Consider the following 20411-nt stretch of genomic DNA (forward strand, 5'->3'; position numbering starts at 1 on the left):
AGGAATCCAAGTTTGTTTAGCCTTCCTGAGAGAGATAGAAACTCACTTCAGATGTAACCCTTGTAAATTCTCCTTTACCGGTCACACAGTACCTAGTCCTCAAATTTCCATTCAATTACCGCTCATATTTTCGTCAAAGCACATTCGCTCTGCGAAATAAACCCCAATAGGATGGAGCATCGCCTGGCTTTGTTTCGCACAACTGTTTCCTGCCGCCTTTGGGTTTTTGTTGAGCTGCTTCATCTGTCTGAGCCACTGTGAAGACTCCAGGCGCAGTAATACACGGCCGAGTGATTCGCCCGCAGGCTGGAGAACTGCAGCTTGAACTCGTATTTACTCGGTCGCTTGGCGGTGAAGCCGTGGACCGACCCATCTGGAATCACGCTTTCCGTATTTAGGGAGTTAAACATCAATTGCGGCTCGTTCCCCAGGTATTGTCTGCACCAGTACATGTAGAGCATATTGCTGCTCCCCTCCACAATGCAGTTCATTTCCAATTCTTCCCGAGGAAATTTGGACACAGCGGCGGGAGTCTGGTGGATAGTCTGCAAGTTCACATCTGAAAGAGAAAGGGAGAGGAAGGTCAGTAAACAAGGACATTTGGGGCAATGGGAAAAGAATGGGTGGGTTGGTAAAAGAAAGAATAACATTAAAATCTGTTAATTAAATAGAATTATTGTTTGAAATAACCCCCTTACAGCGAAACAATATTATCAGGCACAGTGAAAGATACATCTTTCACTTTAACTTGGCCCCTCGGTCAATAAAGGGACGAAAGCAGGATAGAGAAATGTTGGGACGAATCAACCCGCTCTTCTCAAATCATTGAACAAAACACGAAGGGCATAAGGAAGTGATGGAGGGTTGGCCACGTCCATCTTCCAGTTGAACCAATCGGAATCGAGGTTGGGTGTCAATATCTGTCTTCCCCTCGATATCTCACTCTGCCTTCCTCTCTCTTTCTCTCTGTCACTCTCTCCGCGCATATCTAGTTTATGCCCACCAGTCTCTCCATTTCTCTCTCTCTCTCCCTCTTTTCCCCTCTCTGTTTGTGTGTGTGTGTGCACCTCTGTCCCTGTCTCGCTTTCTCCATTTGGCTCTCCCTCTTTCTCATGCTGCTTTTGTCCCTCTCTCTCTCTCTCCATGTCTCACCACCCCTCCCCCACTCCCCCAGGCCGCCCATTTGTTTCATTGTCTTTAGATGTTCTTCATTCTGACCCCTCTGTTGCTCTTTCTCACTCGCAGAACTCACTCTTACCCCCTACCTCTCTCTTTCAAACACACTCTATCTCTCGGTATGTCTCATTCTCTCCCTCTTCAACAGCTTTAAGAGGTAAACGTGTGCTGACGGGAACTGGTCTCCGGTCCGGTTGTAGAACAGGATTAGGTGTGCACCAAATGGAAATATTGTTTTGGGGAAAAAATCCTTATGATGAAACATGATCATTAAACCCAGTAACAAATAGATATTTCGCTTGAGGTTTCCCTCTTACTAAGGAGGGGGCTAGAGCAGGGGCGTGGAGTTTTGTGAGGTGCAAATCCGCTCTTCGCAAATTATTAAGAAAAGCATATGAAGAATATAAGATATTGAGGAATGTTTGAACACGCCCCCTTCCGCATCCAGCCAATTAGAAATGAATATATTTATTAATGCATAATTGCACATTTCGTATTTGTCAATAAAAATCCAATTAACCACATCCGGATTCTTAATTACTGAAACATGCATGACAGATACCGTCATATATGGATGGGCTCCTCCTGCCATTACAGCCGTAACAGGCTTGAGGGCTGAATGGCCTCCCTTTGTGCCATGTCAGACTGGAGGAGTTCAATTGCCTCCTCCTGCTCCAACGAACAGGTTCAGCGGGGCTAAGTTCCTTTTTCCTGTTCCAGCTAACAGGTTCTGGGTTGAAGAATGACCTCCTCCCGTAACAAGGTCAGGGGACTGAATCGCTTCCACTTGTTGCTTTGCAACAGGCTGGAAGAGACTGACAGGCCCTCTCCTTTTTTGTCTCGCTAATAAAGCAGGTTCCAGACAGTTGGGTTTACAGGTCATCGAGCGCCTTGTGCTGTCCCTGTGGAGAAAGAATGCTGGTTAAATCCAAGTCTTTTTACTGATATATTATGATCGCTACAATCTCTTAGGCTGGGGTCATCCCATTTGTTTTCTCGCAGCAAGATAGAAGGATTTAAGGTAAAGGCGGTGGTCATTCTTTGCATCTCTCCCAGTGTCCCTTTGTCGAATGTGTCACTTTTAGTTCACCCCATCGCTTCGTATTGCCAGAAGCACGATCCCTCTGTTAAAAATAGTTGGAAAAACCGCGCTATTTTCTCATTCACAGGTGTTTTCTGCCAGGTTTGGGTTTTTGGTTGAACTGCTCCATCTCTGTGAGTCACTGTGAAGATTCTCGGCGCACACTGGGCCGAATGATCCGCCCGCAGGCGGGAGGACTCCAGATACAATTTGGAGCACACCGGCCGCTCGGCCTGAGACCGTTCACCGTCCCCTCTGGATTTATATGACTGGTACCCGTAGAGTAAAACATAAACTGCAGCTCCTTCCCAGGTTATCGTCTAGACCGGTACACCTCCGTTCAGCGCGCAAGCGTGAGCAGTACTGATTCAGCAGTGCCGGCGCCCTCTAAAAAGCAAATCAGTTCCATTCTCTCCCGAGGAAATTTGGATACTGCGGCGGGATTGTGGCGGACAGTCTGCGTGTTCACATCTTGAAAGGAGATGAGGGAAAGAGGAGGTCAGTAAACGGGGACGTTCTGGGAAAGAAATTAAGATTGAGTAAAATAATGTTATTATCGATAGTTTTTGTTTTGAAACTCCTTACGGAGAAACAGGATTATAAGGCCCAGTGACAGATATGTATTGTGTCCAAGTTTCCCCCTTTAAAATGGTCGGTCCGAGAACAACGTTATGGAGTCGTGTGTGTGTGTGTGTGTGTGTGTGGGTGGAGGGGAATGGGGGTGGGGGGTGGGGCAGGCCTATCTTCTAAAATAAGTGAGGAAAGCATGAAGAGACGAAGACAGTGATGCAGTGTTGAACACGCACCCGCATCCCCTCTCCCCCCCGCCCGCCCTCGATCAAATCAAATAGAATAGATGCTGTCGCTGTATTAGCAACCTTAACTATTAGCGATATCAGCAAACTGAACATTCCCATAATGATTTCTATTGTTCATGTTTAATTTGCTAATCAGGAATTCAATCGTCCGCGTCTGGATTTCCAGTCACAACATCTGGACACCTAATTAGCCAGACGTGGGTTCTCAGTTAACCACATGTCACTGAAGGCTAAACCAGTTTAAGCACTCGATAACAAGGGGCAGAAGCTGCGACAATATCCGGGTCACATGGTGATACTCATCTGTTCGATCATATGTTCATTATTGGGTCTATGATATTCAGGGGGAATTAAGGACTCCCCCTGGATTGAGAAATTTGCAAATGACCCCCAATTTCTTCAGACTGCAGTAAAACTATGTCACACCAGGCTCAATGAGTGTTAATTTTCACGGATATAGAGTTAAATGGAAGAGCAAGTTTGTTACTGGGTGTGGTTAACTCCCTTTAATTCCGAATATCAATTTCTGCTGCGGAGAAATTGTCTATATATTAGTTTAGTGGCATGTGAAGCCCAGATGCACACAGTTCACGTTCCCGCGGTACCTCTCCATCCAAACGAGAAAGCAGCATCTGCTATTTCACCCCCTGCCTTCCCAGCATGCAGGGCCAGGCAACGCCGCCATTTATTTTGCTGCTGTCTATTTAGTCTACTGTATTTTCTGTTAACTATGTGATCTCCTCTGCCATGGGAAGACCACATTCATTTTGCTTTCCAGAACACCTCCGTTCAGCTCGCAAGCGTAAGCCTGAGATTCCAGCCGCCTGTCCTTTTAACTCTTAGCTCCATTCTCACTCTGGCCTGGGCCTCCTGCATAGCTGCGCTGAAGCTCAATGGGAACTTAAGGAAAAGCACCTCATTTTCGATTGTACACCTTACAATCTTCCGGACTCAACATTGAATTTAACAATTTCAGATCATAAACACCACTCCCAGTCGTTTTGGATCTAAGCTCTTGGCAATGATTTTGTCGCTGTCATTCTAGATCCGCCTTTATTCCATTTACTTGAACCATTAACACCACTTTTTTCCTTGCACCATCATCACAAATATCATTAAATCTCTGATACCTTCCAAACCACCACCGATCTTCTGTTTGCTTCTTTCCTCCTCCCCACCCCCCACCCCCTCCACCCCCCCACCCCGTTTTCCTGGATCTCTACATACTTAGAAGCTGTTAGACTTCGAAGATTTTACATTTCTGACCAAAGTCACAAACCTGAAATTTAGCGTTGTTTCTCTCTTCACAGGTTTTGCCGGACCTGCCGAGCATTTGCTATTTATAACCCGGACTCCCATTAAAGATTAGGTTGATTTTTGGATTTATTCATAGGATGTGGGCGTCGCTGGCTGGGCCAGCATTTATTGACCATCCCTAGTTGCCCTTGAGAAGGTGGTGGTGAGCTGCCTTTTTGAACCGCTGCCATCTATGTGGTGACAATCAAGGTTAATATACCCTGGATGGTGTCAAGCGTCTTTAGTGTTGTTGGAGCTGCACTCATCCAGGCAAGTGGAAAGGATTCCATCACACTCCTGACTTATACTTTGTAGATTTTGGGCAGGTTTTAGGGAGTCAGGAGGTGAGTTACTCGTCGCAGGATTCCTAGCCTCTGACCAGCTCTGGTAGCCACATTATGTATATGGCTAAACCAGTTCAGTTTCTAGTAAATGATCATCTCCAGGATGTTGATAGAGGGGGACTCTGATGAGACTACCATTGAATGTCAAGGGGCGATGGTTAGATTCTCTCTTGTTGAAGAAGTTAATTGCCTGACACTTCTGTGGCGCGAATATTACTTGCCACTTGTCAGCCCAAGCCTTGATATTGTCCAGGTCTTGCTGCATTTGGACATGGACTGCTTCAGTATCTGAGGAGTCGCGGATGGTGCTGAACGTCATGCAATCATCAAAGGACATCCCGACTTCTAACCATATTTTTAATTTTTTTTATTCGTTCATGGGATGTGGACGTCGCCAGCTAGGCCAGCATTTATTGCCCATACATGATTACCCTTGTTCAGAGGGCATTTAATAGTTAACACCAAATTGTGAGGGAAGGAAGGCCATTGATGAAGCAAATGAAGATAGTTGGGCCTAGGACACTACCCTGAGGAACTCCTGCAGTGGTCTCCTGGAAATAAGATGATTGACTGCCAACAGCAACAACTGTCTCCCCTTGTGCCAGGTATAACTCCAGCCAACAGAGAGTTCAGTCCTTGATCCACATTGACCCCAGTTTTGCTGGGGCTCCTTCATTCCACACTTGGTCAAATACTGCATTGATGTCAAAGGCTGTTTTCCCCAACCTGATTCAGATCAAACTTTCAGCCAACTGAGCAAACCAGGCACCCGAGGGGCATGGTGTCAGTGGTGGAGGGAATGAATGTTAAAGGTGGTTCTTAGGTGCACCTTAGATAGATGAAGCAGAATATTTTCTGAATGGAGAAAAGCTAGAAACTTTGGAAGAAGGAAAGGATTTACCTATTCGGCCAAACAAATTGTCGAAAGCCTGCAGGCAGGTACATATCGGAGCCGATAAGTACAATGGAATCTTCCAGAGGAGGCTGGAAAACAGAGGGGTAGAACTTTTGAACCAGTTGTCTGTCGCACTGGTCATACTCCACCTGGAGTAACTGCTTCAGATCTGAGCACCGAAACTCTGGAAGGTTACATTTCTTTTAGAGGGGTAGCGTTTCAGGTTCACCAGAATGGCCGTGTTAAGTTGCAATTAATAATCAATGGAGCGGGTATAGAAGCTTGAAGTCTTTTGAGGAGCCAACCCCTCGTGTCAAATCATGGAGGAAAACATGAAGGGCATAAGGAGGTTGTATCACTGCTCCTTTTGTGTTGATCTAGTGGGAATCAGTTTGCTTGCCAATCTGTGCGTGAGAGAGAGAGAGAGAGTTTGTGCGTGAGAAAGAAAGAGTATGCGTGTTTGAGAGAGAGAGAGAGAGGGGAGGGAGAGAGAAAGAGAGTCTCTGTTTATGTTTATGTGTGTGTGCGCGAGGGAGAGAGGGAGAGAGTGCCTGTGTGTGTTTATCTGTCGCTTTCTGTCATTCTGTGGCACGCTTTCTTTTTGCCGCTTCCCATTTATCTAGCTATATTTCCTCTCCTCTCTGTCTTGTTCTCTCACTCTGCATGCCTTTCTGTCTATTTCTCTCCAACTCTCTCTCCCTCTCTGTCTCTCTCCTTCTCGTTCAGACTGTCTTTCGTTTCGTTTTTCTCAGTCTCGCCCTCTCTTCCCGTGGATCGCGCTGTTTCTCCTTTTCACACACTCCCTTTATCGATTACGTGCACGCTAGAGCACTCAGCTACTGACCTCGTAACAAGCTTAGTCCAAATAAGTATAAAATAACTGGACTCAAGAGATGATGTGAGAGTGCCTGCCCCTGACATCAAAGTCGCAATTGACAGTGTGGTATCAACGAGCCCTAGTAAAACTGGGCCGAATGGGAATCAGGGAGAAGAATCTCCATTGTTTGGAGTTATACCTTGCACACAGGAAGATGGTTGCTATTTTTCGTGGTCATTCCGTAGTCTCAAGACAACCCTGCAGGAGTACCTCAGGGTAGTGTCCTAGGCTCTTCAGCTGCTTGATCAATGATCTTCCCTCTATCATCAGGTCAGAAGTGGGGATGTTCGCTGATGATTAAACAATGTTCAGCACCATTCGCGACTGTTCAGATACTGAAGTAGTCAGTGCCCATGTCCAGCAAGACCTGGGAAATGTTCAGGCTTGGGCTGATAAGCGGCAAGTATAATTCACGCCACACAAGTGCCAGTCAACGGCCATCTCCAAGAAGGGAGAATCTAACCGTCACCCCTTGACATTCAATGACATTACTTTCGCCGAATCCCCCATTATCAACACCTTGCGCGTTACTATTGATCAGAAACTGAACTGCATTAGCCATATAAATACTGTGGCCACCAGGACAGGTCAGAGACTGGGAATTCCGTGGAAAGTAGCTTATCTCCTGACTCCTCAAAGCCTGTCTACCATGTACAAGGCATCAGTCAGAAATGTGATAGAATACCCTCCACTTGCCTGGATGGGTGCTGATCCAACAACCCTCAAGAAGATCGATACCACCCAGTACAAATCGGGCCGCTTGATTGGCACCCTATTCGCCACCTTGAATATCCATTCCCTCCACCACCGAGGCACAGTAGCAGCAGTGTGTGCCATCTGCAAGATGCACTGCAATAACTCACCAAGGCTCATTTGACAGCACCTTCCAAATGCACGGCCTCTACCACCTCGAAGGGTGAAGGCAACAAATGCATGGGAACGCCACCACCTGGGATTTTCAGTGAGAGTGAGAGTAAAAGTGAGAGGAAGGAGCGAGGAGGAGGGAGTAGAGGAACAGAGGAATAGTAGGGGCAGGAACTGGAAGGAGACAATGATCAGGGGTTGAAGAAGGTAAAGGAGAATAGAAAAAGGAATATAAAGGAAAGGATTGTGTAAGGGGTGGGAGGATAAAGAGCTGATGGGAGGGAAATAGTAAAGCAGGGGGCTTACAGCAGAGGAGAGAAGGATGAAGAAGTGGGTTGGGAGAGTGGGAGGGAGTATGAAAAGGAGAGGGAGATGAAGGGAAGGAAGGAGAGTGGGGTTAGCAGTCGGAAGAAGGGGAAGTACAGATAGAGAGCCAGGACTTAACACAGCACTCCACGCAGGATCTACCCAGAGCGTTATAGAAACTTTCCTAAATTCCTCCCATCTGTACTTCCAACGCCTTGAGTTAAAGGCTATCACTACATAGGACTTTTAAAATGTTTATTACGACTGTCCAACAGAATGCAATCATTTATGCACTGCCATTCTTAAATCTGTCTGCTCCTCCACAGCCCCTAACTTCTCGACGTTCCGAAAATAGTTACGAAATTCTTTGGAAAGTTAGAAGGAGATATGAAGACAGACTGACAGAAGGAGATATAGAGAGAGAGAGGGAATTACAGAGTTAGACAGTGGAAGAGACAGGGAGAAAATAAAGAAAGAGATATGACACACTACCAACCAAAATGACCTGGATTTAAAGTGGACTTGTTTGCAAAACCTGCACCCGATTTGTTGCCGCCACGAATCTTTCCGATATTCTCGGATTGACGGATATCCCCCGTGTTTTGTAAGAATTCAACTGAGAACCGACTTTCGATAGAATATCATTAGGTATATTCTAATGTTTAGATATGGATAGACGATCTCCCCGTGCCTCTTACAGTCTGATTGACAACAGCTGATTCCTTATTCTCTAACACCTCAGCCCACGAGATTCTCCAGTCTCTCCAAATTGTTGAAGCCACTCATCCTTGGTACCATTCCGTTAAATAAACCTCCACTTCATTTCTCCTCTTATGAGGACAGCTTCTCTGGAGTATTGGCCGTGCAAAGGTGGGAACTCTCCATTAGGAAGGATGTTAAGGCTCCAGAGAAGATGCAGATGAGATTGAGCAGATTGGTGTCAGGGTTGTGGGACATCCATCTGAGATCTTAGAAGCTTGAGCTGTGCTCAAAAGAGGAGAAATGTAGGGGGGATTTATTTAACAGAATGGTACCTGGTTCAGTGGCTTCGACAGTTTGGAGAGACAGGGGAACCTGGGGGTCGAGGTGTTATGGAGCTAATCAGGCGGTTAGAAGCCAGGGCTTGGCGTGAGCGGGCTACAGCTGTCACTCAAACAGAACTGCGGTTACATAAAGACACAGCACACCCGCCAGGAGTGAAAAGAATTTTTAAAAGTAAAAAAAAACAGGCCTGTTTCTCTTGTGAAAACTTCTAAACTTTTTTTTTGATGCATTTCACTCAATGTCTGGTATCCTCGCTGCTGTTACACAGTGAATCTCCCCCTTCAGTGCATTGGAGCAGTTTGGCTGCAAATGTCATGTTCCTGTATTTTACTCCCATTGTGCTCCTCATATTCCCAGCTGCAGCAAGCGGCAAAATTCAGCAGATTCCGCCCGTAATCTTCAATTCCCTGTACTCCACACTGCAGATTCGCTGTTCTGCGTCGGGAGTTGACGGCTCAGGGTTCTTTTGGTATCACCAGCTCCCAAATCAAGAGTTCTTTCTCGTTTTCCACTCTCCCAACTCCGGCAACATCGACCCTTTGGACGGTTTCACCGCCTCGAGGTCCGATGACTCGACCTTCCACGTGCAAGCGTCCAGCCTGTGAGGGGGGCACTGGAGGATGTATTACTGCGCCTGGCACAGTGACAAAAAGGGAAAAAGACGATGCAGTCGGGAATGTGGCTCAGGGCAGAAATAAACTTATTGAGAACATGAGAAGGGAAAGAACTTTTGTTAAATTCATTCAGAGGCTGCTGGTGTCAGTAATAAGTTAAACAACTATTGTCCTTTATTTAGTCCTCGAGAAATTGGTAGCGATCCACCTTCACAGAGAACTGTTAGTAAACTACATTGGGCTATATCGCGAGTCACGTCGAGGTCAGATCGGGTAAGGATGGCAGGTTTTCGTCTCTACTAGACATTAATGAACCAGACGGTTTTTTTTTTTCACGACAATTCGGCAGTTTCATGAACACCAATACTGATACCAGCTTTTTATAGCAGATTTTATTCAATCTGCTGTCAGGATTGAGAGTTAAACTCATGCCCATGGATCATTAACCTAGTCTTCAATGCTACTCTACTAGCAACAAACCCACTGAACTACCAGCTAGACTCAGACATAGCACTAGCTACAGACAGCGAAAGCAGAGATAGGGACAAAACAAAGCGTATAATTGATTGGCTGGCTTCAGACTAAAATCCGTCACTCACTGAGAAGGTTACAAATGATTCAGACTGAGTGTAAATGTTGCAGGATTAAACTAACGTCACGCTCTGCTATCAAAGGGCATAAAGTAAATATCCAGTGTCCGCATTTACTCCGCCCCGGAAATGACATGTCCTGTGTAGGAGTCAACGAACAAATAGAAGCTGGCCCCTTGCAGCCACACATTGTACAATTTGGAGGAAGAAGCAGTAAATTCACTTAGCGCCCAGAATTTGAGATATTCTGCATTGAAACCATCGGCCTTTCACCCTTACAAGATGTCTGTGTCTCAGCTCTGGGCTGTGTTGCTGATCTTACCGGGTAAGGTGGAACTGGCCTCTGAGGTGTCAGTGATGCTCATTCTTATTGCCCTGTGTTGGGTTTAACCCCCTTCCTGAGCTTATTCACGCATCTTGGAGGTGTGGATTCCCTTTGCCTCTGTTTGTACGCCGCTGTGTCTGTCTCTCACTCTGTGTTTCTCTCCCTGTCACTCTGTTTCTCTCTCTTTCTACCTACTTTCTACTTCTATCTCTAGTCTGGCCCTTACTTTATCCGTTTGTCTCCCTGCGCCTCTGTCTGTTTCCTCTCTCACCCTATCTCACTCTATTATTTTCATACCCTATCGATTGCCCTTGGTTTTACCTCTCTCTTTGTTTCTCTCTCTCTCTCTCTCTCTTTGTCTTTGTCTCTCTGATTCTGCCCTTTCTCTCTTTATCTGGCTTTCGATCTTTCTCTATATCTACATCGTTGCCTCACTTCCCTGCTCTCATTCTCGCCTCCTCCATTTCACTCTCTGTTCTTGTGCTCCCTCAAGGGATGTCTGTGTTAACAATTGTCTTTTCACTCTCTGTTTTACAGATTTGGCAGCTGTGCATGTCCAACAGACTCCCGCTTACATATCCAGTCCCCCTGGCACTCCAGTCAGCGTCGAGTGCTTTTACACAGAAGCAGATGCTAGCAGCAATTTCTACTGGTACCGATGGCATCCTGGCCGTGAGCCTCAGAACCTTTTCTATTCCTACCTCGGAACAGTCACTCCGTCCGGTGAGGTGGACGGTTTCACCGCGACAAGACCCGACAACACCCACTTTTACCTGGAGACCACCAGCTTGTGGGCAAATCACTCGGCTGTGTATTACTGCGCCTGGAGTAAACACAGTGACGCATAGAGATGGAAGAGGTCAACAAAAACCCTAAATGGATCATAGAAACCTGTGCGAGATATAATTACCTTTCTGTATGTCTGTTAGTATCTTTGTCTCCCTGTGTGTATCTAACTATCTGTCTGCCTGTCTGTCTAGTTACCCATCTACCTATCTATGTAACTATCTCTCTATCTGTTATCGAGGTTTCAACTGTCATAGTGCTCTCATTTATCAAAATATCTATCTAACGTCATACATCATATTCCAACATTTAAGCAAATAACATAAATCATGATTATTGTTTTATTAATCTTCATTCACCACCTTGCTCTTTTTCGCTTCAGATTGTAATTAATATAATTCAGCAGCACTGTTGCCGTTAAAATACTCTCTGAATTTTCCATGCAGATGACGAGTTGGGGTATATGGGTTAATTCTCCCATTGAAAGAACGGACGGAGGTGTGTGGCAAGGCACTACACAAAGCTCCCGACTGTGCCCTTGAATTTTTCCCAGGGTCACTACATCCAAGGAAGTGGTTATCCCCGCCGGTGTTCGCTCTATTGCACTGGCGGCCAGAGATGCGCTGATTATCATAGAATCATAAAATTGTGCCGCTCGAGGGAAGACCATTCAGCCCATAGTGCTTGCATTTGTTTTCTGAAAGAGCTAACTTATCAATTCGCATTCTGCTGACCCGTTCCCAATAGCACTGAAAACATTCCGCTTCATATATTTCTCCAATTCTCTTTTAAAAGTTACTATCGAATTTGCTTCCGCAGCCCTTTCAAGCAGAACCATTCCAGGTGACAATAATTCGCTGTAGAGAAGGATTCTACTGATCTCCACTGACCTACTGATCAAGGGATCTGGGAATCGTGCGGGAAAGTGGTGTTGAAGTAGGACAGCCATGAACTAGCTAAATGGCGGAGCGGGCTCGAGAGGCCGAATGGTCCACTCCTGCTCCTAAGTCCCTATGTTTCCACCTTGGCTCTTATGCCATTACTTTAAATGAATGGTCCCTGGTTAACGGTCATCCTGCACTGTGTCTCATTGTTTACTTTATCAAAACGCTTCATGATTTTCAACACCTCTTTTAAATTTCCCCTTATTTAACTGCTCTAAGAGGAACAAATCCACCCAAACAGGAAATAATTAATCTTAGAACCGTTAAAAGAGTAACGGTTTATTCACAGTGCAAAATTGAGACACCTCTCCGGATCCCTTTCTCACTGGCACACCTGGCTCCTGACGGCGGTTTAAGCCTTTGTTGAAAACCGTTAAACCATTTGTCTATCAGACTGTCACTGTCTTTTGTCATTTATCATTGTCTTTTGAACAATTTTCAAAGCACCTGGGAGTTCAACACTGCGAAGAAATTAACCCTTTAAAACTCTGTTCTCAGATGGGAAATTAAACCTCCTCTGCTTGAAGCAGGAAGGCACTTTTATGTGACTTAAAAAATCATGGAATCATAGCGCACAGATCAAGGTCATTCACAATTAAGCCCGGGCCCGGCGCTTTGAAAGAGCTATTCATTAGTCTCACATCAATCTCATCTCGATCCTCTTCATCTTCCCCTATTAGGGACTCCTCCACTCTTATCTCCCTCATATCCTTAACTACCTTCCCCCTTAAAGCCATCTATGCTATTCGGCACAATCAATTTCCTGTGGCAGTGAGTTATATATTTTCACCACTCCTTGGGTAGACATTGCATCTGAATCCCTTATTAGATTTGTTAGTAAAGTATCTTAAATCGAGACCTTGAATTTTCGCCTCTCTATTCAATTATTCTTAGCACCTGCTCTTTCCTAATAGCGTTGCATTAGATTTTCAAATGTTTAATACAAATCCTTTTTGAAAATTACTGCTCAATCTGCACTCTCAGTCCGCGCTTTCCCTACTGTAATAACACATTGATTTAAACGAATTTTCCTGACCCCTTTTAAAACATTTTTGATGAGATGTGGGCTTCGCTGACAAGGTGAAATTTTGCTGCCCATCCTAAATTCCCTTGAACTGAGTGGCTTCCGAGGCCATTACAGGGGGAGGTTTAAGAGTCAATCACGTTGCTGTAGACCTGGGTTCACATGTAGGCCAGGTAAAGGTGGCACATCTCCTTCCGCAAGAGCTTTATACAAATCAAAATGCCAGCTGCCATGGTATTTGAACACAACCCCCAGAGATTTAGACAGTGCCTATTGGATACCTAACTCAGGAACATCACCACTAAGTCACCACCCCATCCCCCAGCCCCTGCTGTTTTTGTCAATCATGCTGATTCTGATTTCTCTACTGACGAAAATGTTTGAAAAATTACTTCATGGGATGTGGGCGTGGCTGACGAGGGGCCACTTGTTTCCCATCCCTAAATGTATTGACAAGGTGCTAGTAAGCCGCCTTCTTGAACCAGTGACAGTGAGGGAGCCGGCGTCTAATCCCAAGCTAGAATGGAGTGTGGCTTGAAGGGGACCTTTCATGTTCCCATCTCTTTGTTGTCCTTCTCCTGCTGGAAGGTAGATGTCGCGAGTTGTTAGGTGCTGTCGAGGGAGCCTTGGTCAGTTGCTGCTGTGCAACTTGTAGGTGGAATCTACTGCTGCCACTATGCATCAGTGGTGGAGGGAGTGAATGTTTAAATTGGTGTACAGAGTACCGGTCAAACGGACTTATCCTGCCAGTGGAAACAATTTATCCATAAATTCTCCATCAAACAGATGCGCATTTAGTGTTAAATCTCCCCATTATCTTGCTGTGATCTAAGAAGAAGCCTTGTAGCTTCTCCAGTCTCCCACAAAATTGATACCCCTCAATTCTGGTACAATGCTGCTAAATCTCTTTTTAAACATCTCTGCTCCAAGGATGGCAATGCAAGTCTCTACTCACAACAGAAGTCAATTATCGCTCTTGTCATTCAATGACAGTCCCAAGTCAATATTTTAGTGGATAATTTACGTTGATAGCCTTGTGCAGAACTGAGGGGGAGATACCGTGTTGGAGAGTCTCTACTGAGGCCACGCTGCACTGTCAGATGATCCGTGCTTAAATCGTCGTAGGGTCAGTAGTGAGGAAATAATTCAACAGACGCTCTATTTGCCTTCTCAGTTGGACATATAATTTCTCACGGGAGCTGATAGAAAAGATGTTCTCTGCTCTCCTGGTGTCCAAAGGTCAATAACTGAACGAAGGTCATGAACAGTGGAGCATCCAAATAATACAGCATTGTCTGCGCTTCCAAATGTTCCTTCCCTGGTTGGAAAGCGCATTGTTTGCCTCGAGATCATCAAAGGCTCACCAGAAATGTATGCTCTTCTTTTCTATTTACTTACCTGACTTCCGGCACCGACGGTTGCCCTGAGTCACACATCTAGATTTGTTCACCTCCGCTCAGTTTCTGGCCCCGGGTGAGATATGTGGAATATTTCTAAATATTGTACTGGGATCATGCTTTCAGGAAAACTATTAGCTAAATTACATTGTGCTATTTGTTCATAGTGCTATCGAGCGATAATCAATAAATCAGTCAAATATTTAACGGCCAGAATTTATTTCAATATGCACGTGTTCTCAAATGCTGCTCAACGTTCTTTTACCGACTATTTATTGGTGTTAGGTGCTCTCAGTATAACAATATAATCATGTTGTTTCTTAACTAACTGCAAGCTAATTTTACTGTGCAGGTTATTTGTTGAGAACGCCAGATTTATCGGAGTAAGTTATGAACTGGAGTTGGATATTGTACATTTGTTATGTATATAATGTCCGTTATACACCCAGCATCAACTGGAAATATCAAGTACCTTCTAAAATGGAGTCGGTCTAGCAGCATCTTTGGAGAGAGAAACAGAGTTAATGTTTCCAGTCCATATGACCCTTCTTCACGGCTGAAGAGAAGTGGAAATGTGATGATATTTATACTGTTTAAGGGGGGAGGGGGGGTGGGGGGGGTGCGGGGGCCGGTGGAGCTGGATAGAAGGCCAGAGATAGTTAGGGACAAAGGAGGGATTGACAAAGATGTCATGAACTAAAAGATAAAGAGCATGTCAATGGTAGTGGTTAGTGCTAAAAAAAAAGTGCTGATAATGGCATAAAGGTAAGAAAGCAGAATGTGACAATAGCAGGACAATGGTAGCATTGTGGGAAAGAACATCATGGAATAAGTAACAGATGGCCCTGTCGGGGATGAGGTAAGGGTGACGCGGTCTCAGTGGAGTCTCTCCGACACTGTATCCCCTCCCCCCTCCCCCCATCATGGGATGTGGGCGTCGCTGGCTGGGCCAACATTTATTGCCTATCACTAGTTGCCCTTGAGAAGGCAGTGGTGAGTTTCCTTCTGGAACCCCAGCAGTCTATGTGATGTCGGTGCACCCACAGTGCTGTTAAGGAGGGAGTTCCAGGGTTCTTACCCAGTGACAGTGAAGGAGCGGTGATATATGTCGAAGTCAGGATGGCGAGTGGCTTGGACAGGAACATCCAGGTGGTGGTGTTCCCATCTGTCTGCTGCACTTACCCTTCTAGATGGCAGTGGTCTTGAGTTTGGAAGGTGCTGTCTAAGGAGCCTTGGTGAATTACTGCAGTGCGTCATGTAGATGATACAGACTGCTGCTACTGTGTGTCAGTGGTGGAGGGAGTGAAATTTTGTGGATGGTGTGCCAATCAAGCGGGCTGCATTGTCCTGGATGGTGCCCAGTTTCTTGAGTGTTCTGGGAGCTGCATTCATCCAGGCAAGTGGAGAGTATTCCATCACACTCCTGACTTGTGCCTTGTAGATGGTGGACATGCTTTGGGAAGTCAGGAGGTGAGTTAATTACAGAAGCAGCGAAGCTCAGTATGAAGAGGGCTTCAAAACATGATTTGAAATCACACAAGCAGTGGACGACAGGCTGTCCATTCTGAAGATCCTGAGCGTTAACCTCACAAACGAGGTGGAGTATTTCTGTGAAGTTGGCGATGGGGTGCAATGCTTCAGAATCACCCAGGGCGCTGACAAAACTGTCACACAGAAACTGCTGATATACCTGCCCCACCAAACAACTTGCTGCCTTCAAAGTTCCGTCCATACCACCAACTTGGTTATGTCCTTTTGAACTTCTACACTGTCCCTCGCACAGTTTACAATGCTTCTAAGTTTTGAATCGCCTAATTTTGAAATAGTTCCAAGAACACCAATTTCTAGGTCATTAATATATATCAGTAAGAACAGTGTCCCTTGGGAATTCCACTACAAACATTGCTCTTGGCTGAAAAACATCAGTTAACCATTAATCTTTGTTCACTGTGACTTAGAGAATTCTGTATCCATGTTGCCAGTGTCCCTTTTATTCAATGAGTAATTATGTTGTGTGGCACTGTATAGGATGCCTTTTGGAACTCAATTTCTACCACATCAACAGCAGTGCCCTCCTTGACTCTCTTCGATAAACTCCAGCAAGTTAATCAAACACGATTTTCCCTCAAGAAATCCATGCTGGCTCTCCTTAATTAACCTGCGTTTGTCCATGTGACTATTAATTCTGTCCCGAATCATGTTTCTAGAAGTTTCCCCACCACCGAAGTTAAACTGACTGGCCTGTAGTTGCTGGATTTATCCTTACCCCATTTTTTGAACAAGGACGTAATCTTTGCAATTTTCCACTCCCCTGCCACCACCCCTGAGTCTAAGAAAGACTGAAAAATCATTGTCAGTGGTTCTGCAATTTCGACTTTCATTCCTCTCAGTATGCTTGGATGCATCTCATCGGGTTCTACTGCCTTGTCAACTTTAAATATAGACAACCTATCTAATACCTCCTCCTGATCCATTTAAAATTATCTAGTGTATTAAGAACCAACTCTTTCACTGTGCCCTGGTGAGCATCATCGTCCTTAGTAAAGACTGATGCAAAGTATGCATTTAATACCTCAGCAATGCCTCTGTCTCCATGTGTAAACCCAATTTCTGGTGTCTAATCTCCCTACCATTCCTTTTAACACCTGTTTACTATTTGTATGCCAAGAGAAGACTCGTTTATGTTAGCTGCCTCTCTCTTTTCATGCTCTCTCTTTCATTCTGTTATTTTCTCTTTCACTTTCCCTCTGAGCCTTCTGTACTCAATTGCATTTGCTACCTGACAACTGACAGGTTCACACTTTTTCTTGGGAGCTCTGACTCAGGCCTGGCGAGGACCACTCAGTGCAGCTGTTTTCGAAGCCCAGTGTCGGAGTCCAGCAGAGTGGAATTGAAGAAGGACACGCCTCCCCTTTTGCCGCACCAGCTGCCATAAACAAGGAAAGTTTAAGGTTCCGATTGAAATGGACAGACCGGGCGAAGATAAGTGCCTCAAGTAAGCGGATAGGATTTGGGGGGTGTGGGGGCTCGGAGTTCAGGGGAGGGGTTTGGGGTGGAAGGCTGGGCTGAGACATCGGGTGGGTCGGGCATTGGGGGCTGGGTGGGGGTGGGGGTTGGAGATCAGATATTTGGGTGGGGTGGAGGGGTGTCGGATGTTGGGGGGTATGGGGTCAGACGTCTGGGGAGGAGTGGAGTGTGTCAGACATCGGCGGGGTGTGGGGGCTGCCAACATCTGAGGGGAATGGAGGTCGGACATGGAGAGGAGGGCTCGGTGGGTTGGGAGGGGTTGTCGGACATCAGGTTTGGCAGGGTGTTGTCGGACAGTAGGAAGGGTGGGGCGTGACTAGGGCATCAGCGGTGTGGTGGAGGGCTGGACCTCCACGGGGCGTAGTGTCGAAGCTCAAGGGTGAGGTTCTGCCGGGTCAGGAGGAGGGTATGACCTGCGTAGGCAAGTTGTGTGTCCGGACGGGTCAGGTGGTGGAGGGCGGGGTGCGTCCGGACGGCAGGGCTTGGGAGATGTCGGGCCTGCAGGGAGTGATGGGGAACACCGAATCGGGCCAGATTGGGTGAAATCCCAGGGGTGCCATGGTTGGGGAATATCGTGTAGGGGGTTAGTCGGGTGTTGGAGGAGGTGTTGCTGGGGTTTAGGGGCGTGGGGGGAGTTTCCTGGAAGCTCGGTGGCGTGGGGGTCATAACGTGGCGCGGGAGGGGGTGTTCTGTGCCTTTGGTATCATTACCCAGAAGTTAGAAGAGGTTTTAATTCTTCTACCTTTTTCTGAGTAACTATTTGTCTAACCCAGCGAGAACAACCTGAAGTTTGCGAATTAAATCGCAAGTTCCGATGGTTCCCAGAGCAGGACAGTTGCCCAGAGGAAGTTTGCACTTCTGAGCAATTACAATGCAAATCCTCCTTTGGAAGCTCCGAGACGGGTTCCCCAGCGCATTTCTGGTGTACCACCCAAATTCAACGCTGGGGAGCTCGGAAGTTAGGGCCTAACTTTTTGAGTCCAATAAGACTTACGTGGCAGGGGAGAAACAATAATCATGAAGGTTGTGCTCCCAGGATGAGGCTACCCCATTGCTGACCCCTGCGATGTCCCCACATGCGGGATATTCGACTACAAAATTTGTGGTAGTGGAAGATTACGTTCGGGCTTGCCCCTGTGAAAAAAAGACTCCTCTTTGGAACCTGAAGTTTATTTCAGGCTCCCAAGAATGCAGGATTTGGCTTTCATTTAGGACCTGAAATAACGGAAACAATTCTCTCTTGGACAAGAGAGATCGAGATCACAGAATCACAGAATAACAGTGCAGAAGAGGCCCTTCAGCCCATCGAGTCTGCACCGACACGTGAGAAACACCTGACCTACCTACCTAATCCCATTTACCAGCACTTGGCCCATAGCCTTGAATGTTATGTCTTGCCAAGTGCTCATCCAGGTACGTTTTAAAGGGTGTGAGGCAACCCGCCTCCACCAACCTCTCAGGCAGTGCATTCCAGACCGTCACCACCCTCAGGGTAAAAAGGTTTTTCCTCACATCCCGCCTAAACCTCCTGTCCCTCACCTTGAACTTATGCCCCCTTGTGACTGACCCTTCAACTAAGGGGAACAGCTGCTCCCTATCCACCCTGTCCATGCCCCTCATAATGTTGTACACCTCGAACAGGTCGCCCCTCAGTCTTCTCTGCTACAACGAAAACAACCCAAGTCTATACAACCTCTCTTCATAACTTAAATGTTTCATCCCATGCAACATCCTGGTGAATCTCCTTTGCACCACCTCCAGTGCAATCACATCCTTCCTATAATGTGGCGACCAGAACTGCACACAGTACTCCAGCTGTGGCCTCACCAAGGTTCTATACAACTCCAACATGGTCTCATTACTTTTGTAATCTATGCCTCGATTGATAAAGGCAAGTGTCCCAGATGCTTTTTTCACCACCCCACTAACGTGCCTCTCTGCCTTCAGAGATCTATGGACACACACGCCAAGGTCCGTTTGTTCCTCAGAACGTCCTAGTGCCATGCCGTTCAATGAATACTTCATTGTCAAATTACTCCTTCCAAAGTGTATCACCTCACACTTTTCAGGGTTAAATTCCATCTGTAACTTATCTGCCCATTTGACCATCCAATCTATATCTTCCTGTAGCACAAGACACTCAACCTCACTGTTAACCACCCGGCCAATCTTTGTGTCATCCGCAAACTTACTAATCCTACCCCCCACATAGTCATCTATGTCGTTTATATAAAGGACAAATAATAGGGGACAGAGGACAGACACCTGTGGTACACCACTGGACACTGGCTTTCGGTCACTAAAGCATCCTTCTGTTATCACACTCTGCCTCTTACAACTAAGGCAAATTTTAATCCACCTTATCAAATTACCATATATCCCATGTGCATTTGCCTTCTTTATAGGTCTCCCATGTGGGACCTTGTCAAAGGCTTTGTTGAAATCCATATAAACTACATCAACTGCACTACCCTCATCTACACACCTGGTCACCTCATCAAAAAATTCACTCAAATTTGTTAAACATGACCTCCCCCTGACAAAGCCATGCTGACTATCCCTGATAAAACCTTACCTCTCCAAGTGGAGATAGATAGATACTCTCCTTCAGAACTTTCTCCAATAGTTTCCCTACCACTGACGTGAGAGTCACTGGCCTGTATTACCCTGGCTTATTTTTACAACCCTTCCTAAATAGCGGAACCACATTAGCTGTTCTCCAGTCCTCTGGCCCCTCCCCCGTGACCAGAGAGGAATTAAAAATTTGGGTCAGAGCCCCTGTGATCTCCTCCCTTGCCTCCGTCAGCAGTCTGGGACACAAATCATCCGGACCTGGAGATTTGTCACTTTTAAGCCTGCCATTACCTCCAATCCTTGTCACTCCCTATATCAATTTGCTTAAGAAACTCGCAGTCTCTCTCCCTGAGTTTGTTACCTTCATCCTCATTCTCTTGGATGAAGATGGACGTGAAGTATTCATTCATCACTCTAGCGATGTCCTCT

General features: G+C 46.1%; 1 pseudogene and 2 gene segments (V, D, J or C); 2 read left to right on the forward strand and 1 right to left on the reverse strand.

Moving 5' to 3' along the window:
• Positions 1-239: 239 nt before the first annotated feature.
• LOC144671277 (T cell receptor beta variable 30-like) lies at positions 240-4408 on the reverse strand. The segment is given in 2 exon segments: positions 240-559; positions 4333-4408. Coding segments are annotated over 2 exon segments (396 nt in total).
• Positions 4409-10187: 5779 nt separating this feature from the next.
• LOC144671278 (T cell receptor beta variable 30-like) lies at positions 10188-11078 on the forward strand. The segment is given in 2 exon segments: positions 10188-10230; positions 10768-11078. Coding segments are annotated over 2 exon segments (354 nt in total).
• Positions 11079-18394: 7316 nt separating this feature from the next.
• LOC144671510 (U1 spliceosomal RNA) lies at positions 18395-18543 on the forward strand (annotated as a pseudogene).
• Positions 18544-20411: the final 1868 nt, after the last annotated feature.

This window comes from Cetorhinus maximus, chromosome 32 (assembly GCF_964194155.1).
Source record: "Cetorhinus maximus chromosome 32, sCetMax3.hap1.1, whole genome shotgun sequence".
NCBI lineage: Eukaryota > Metazoa > Chordata > Chondrichthyes > Lamniformes > Cetorhinidae > Cetorhinus > Cetorhinus maximus.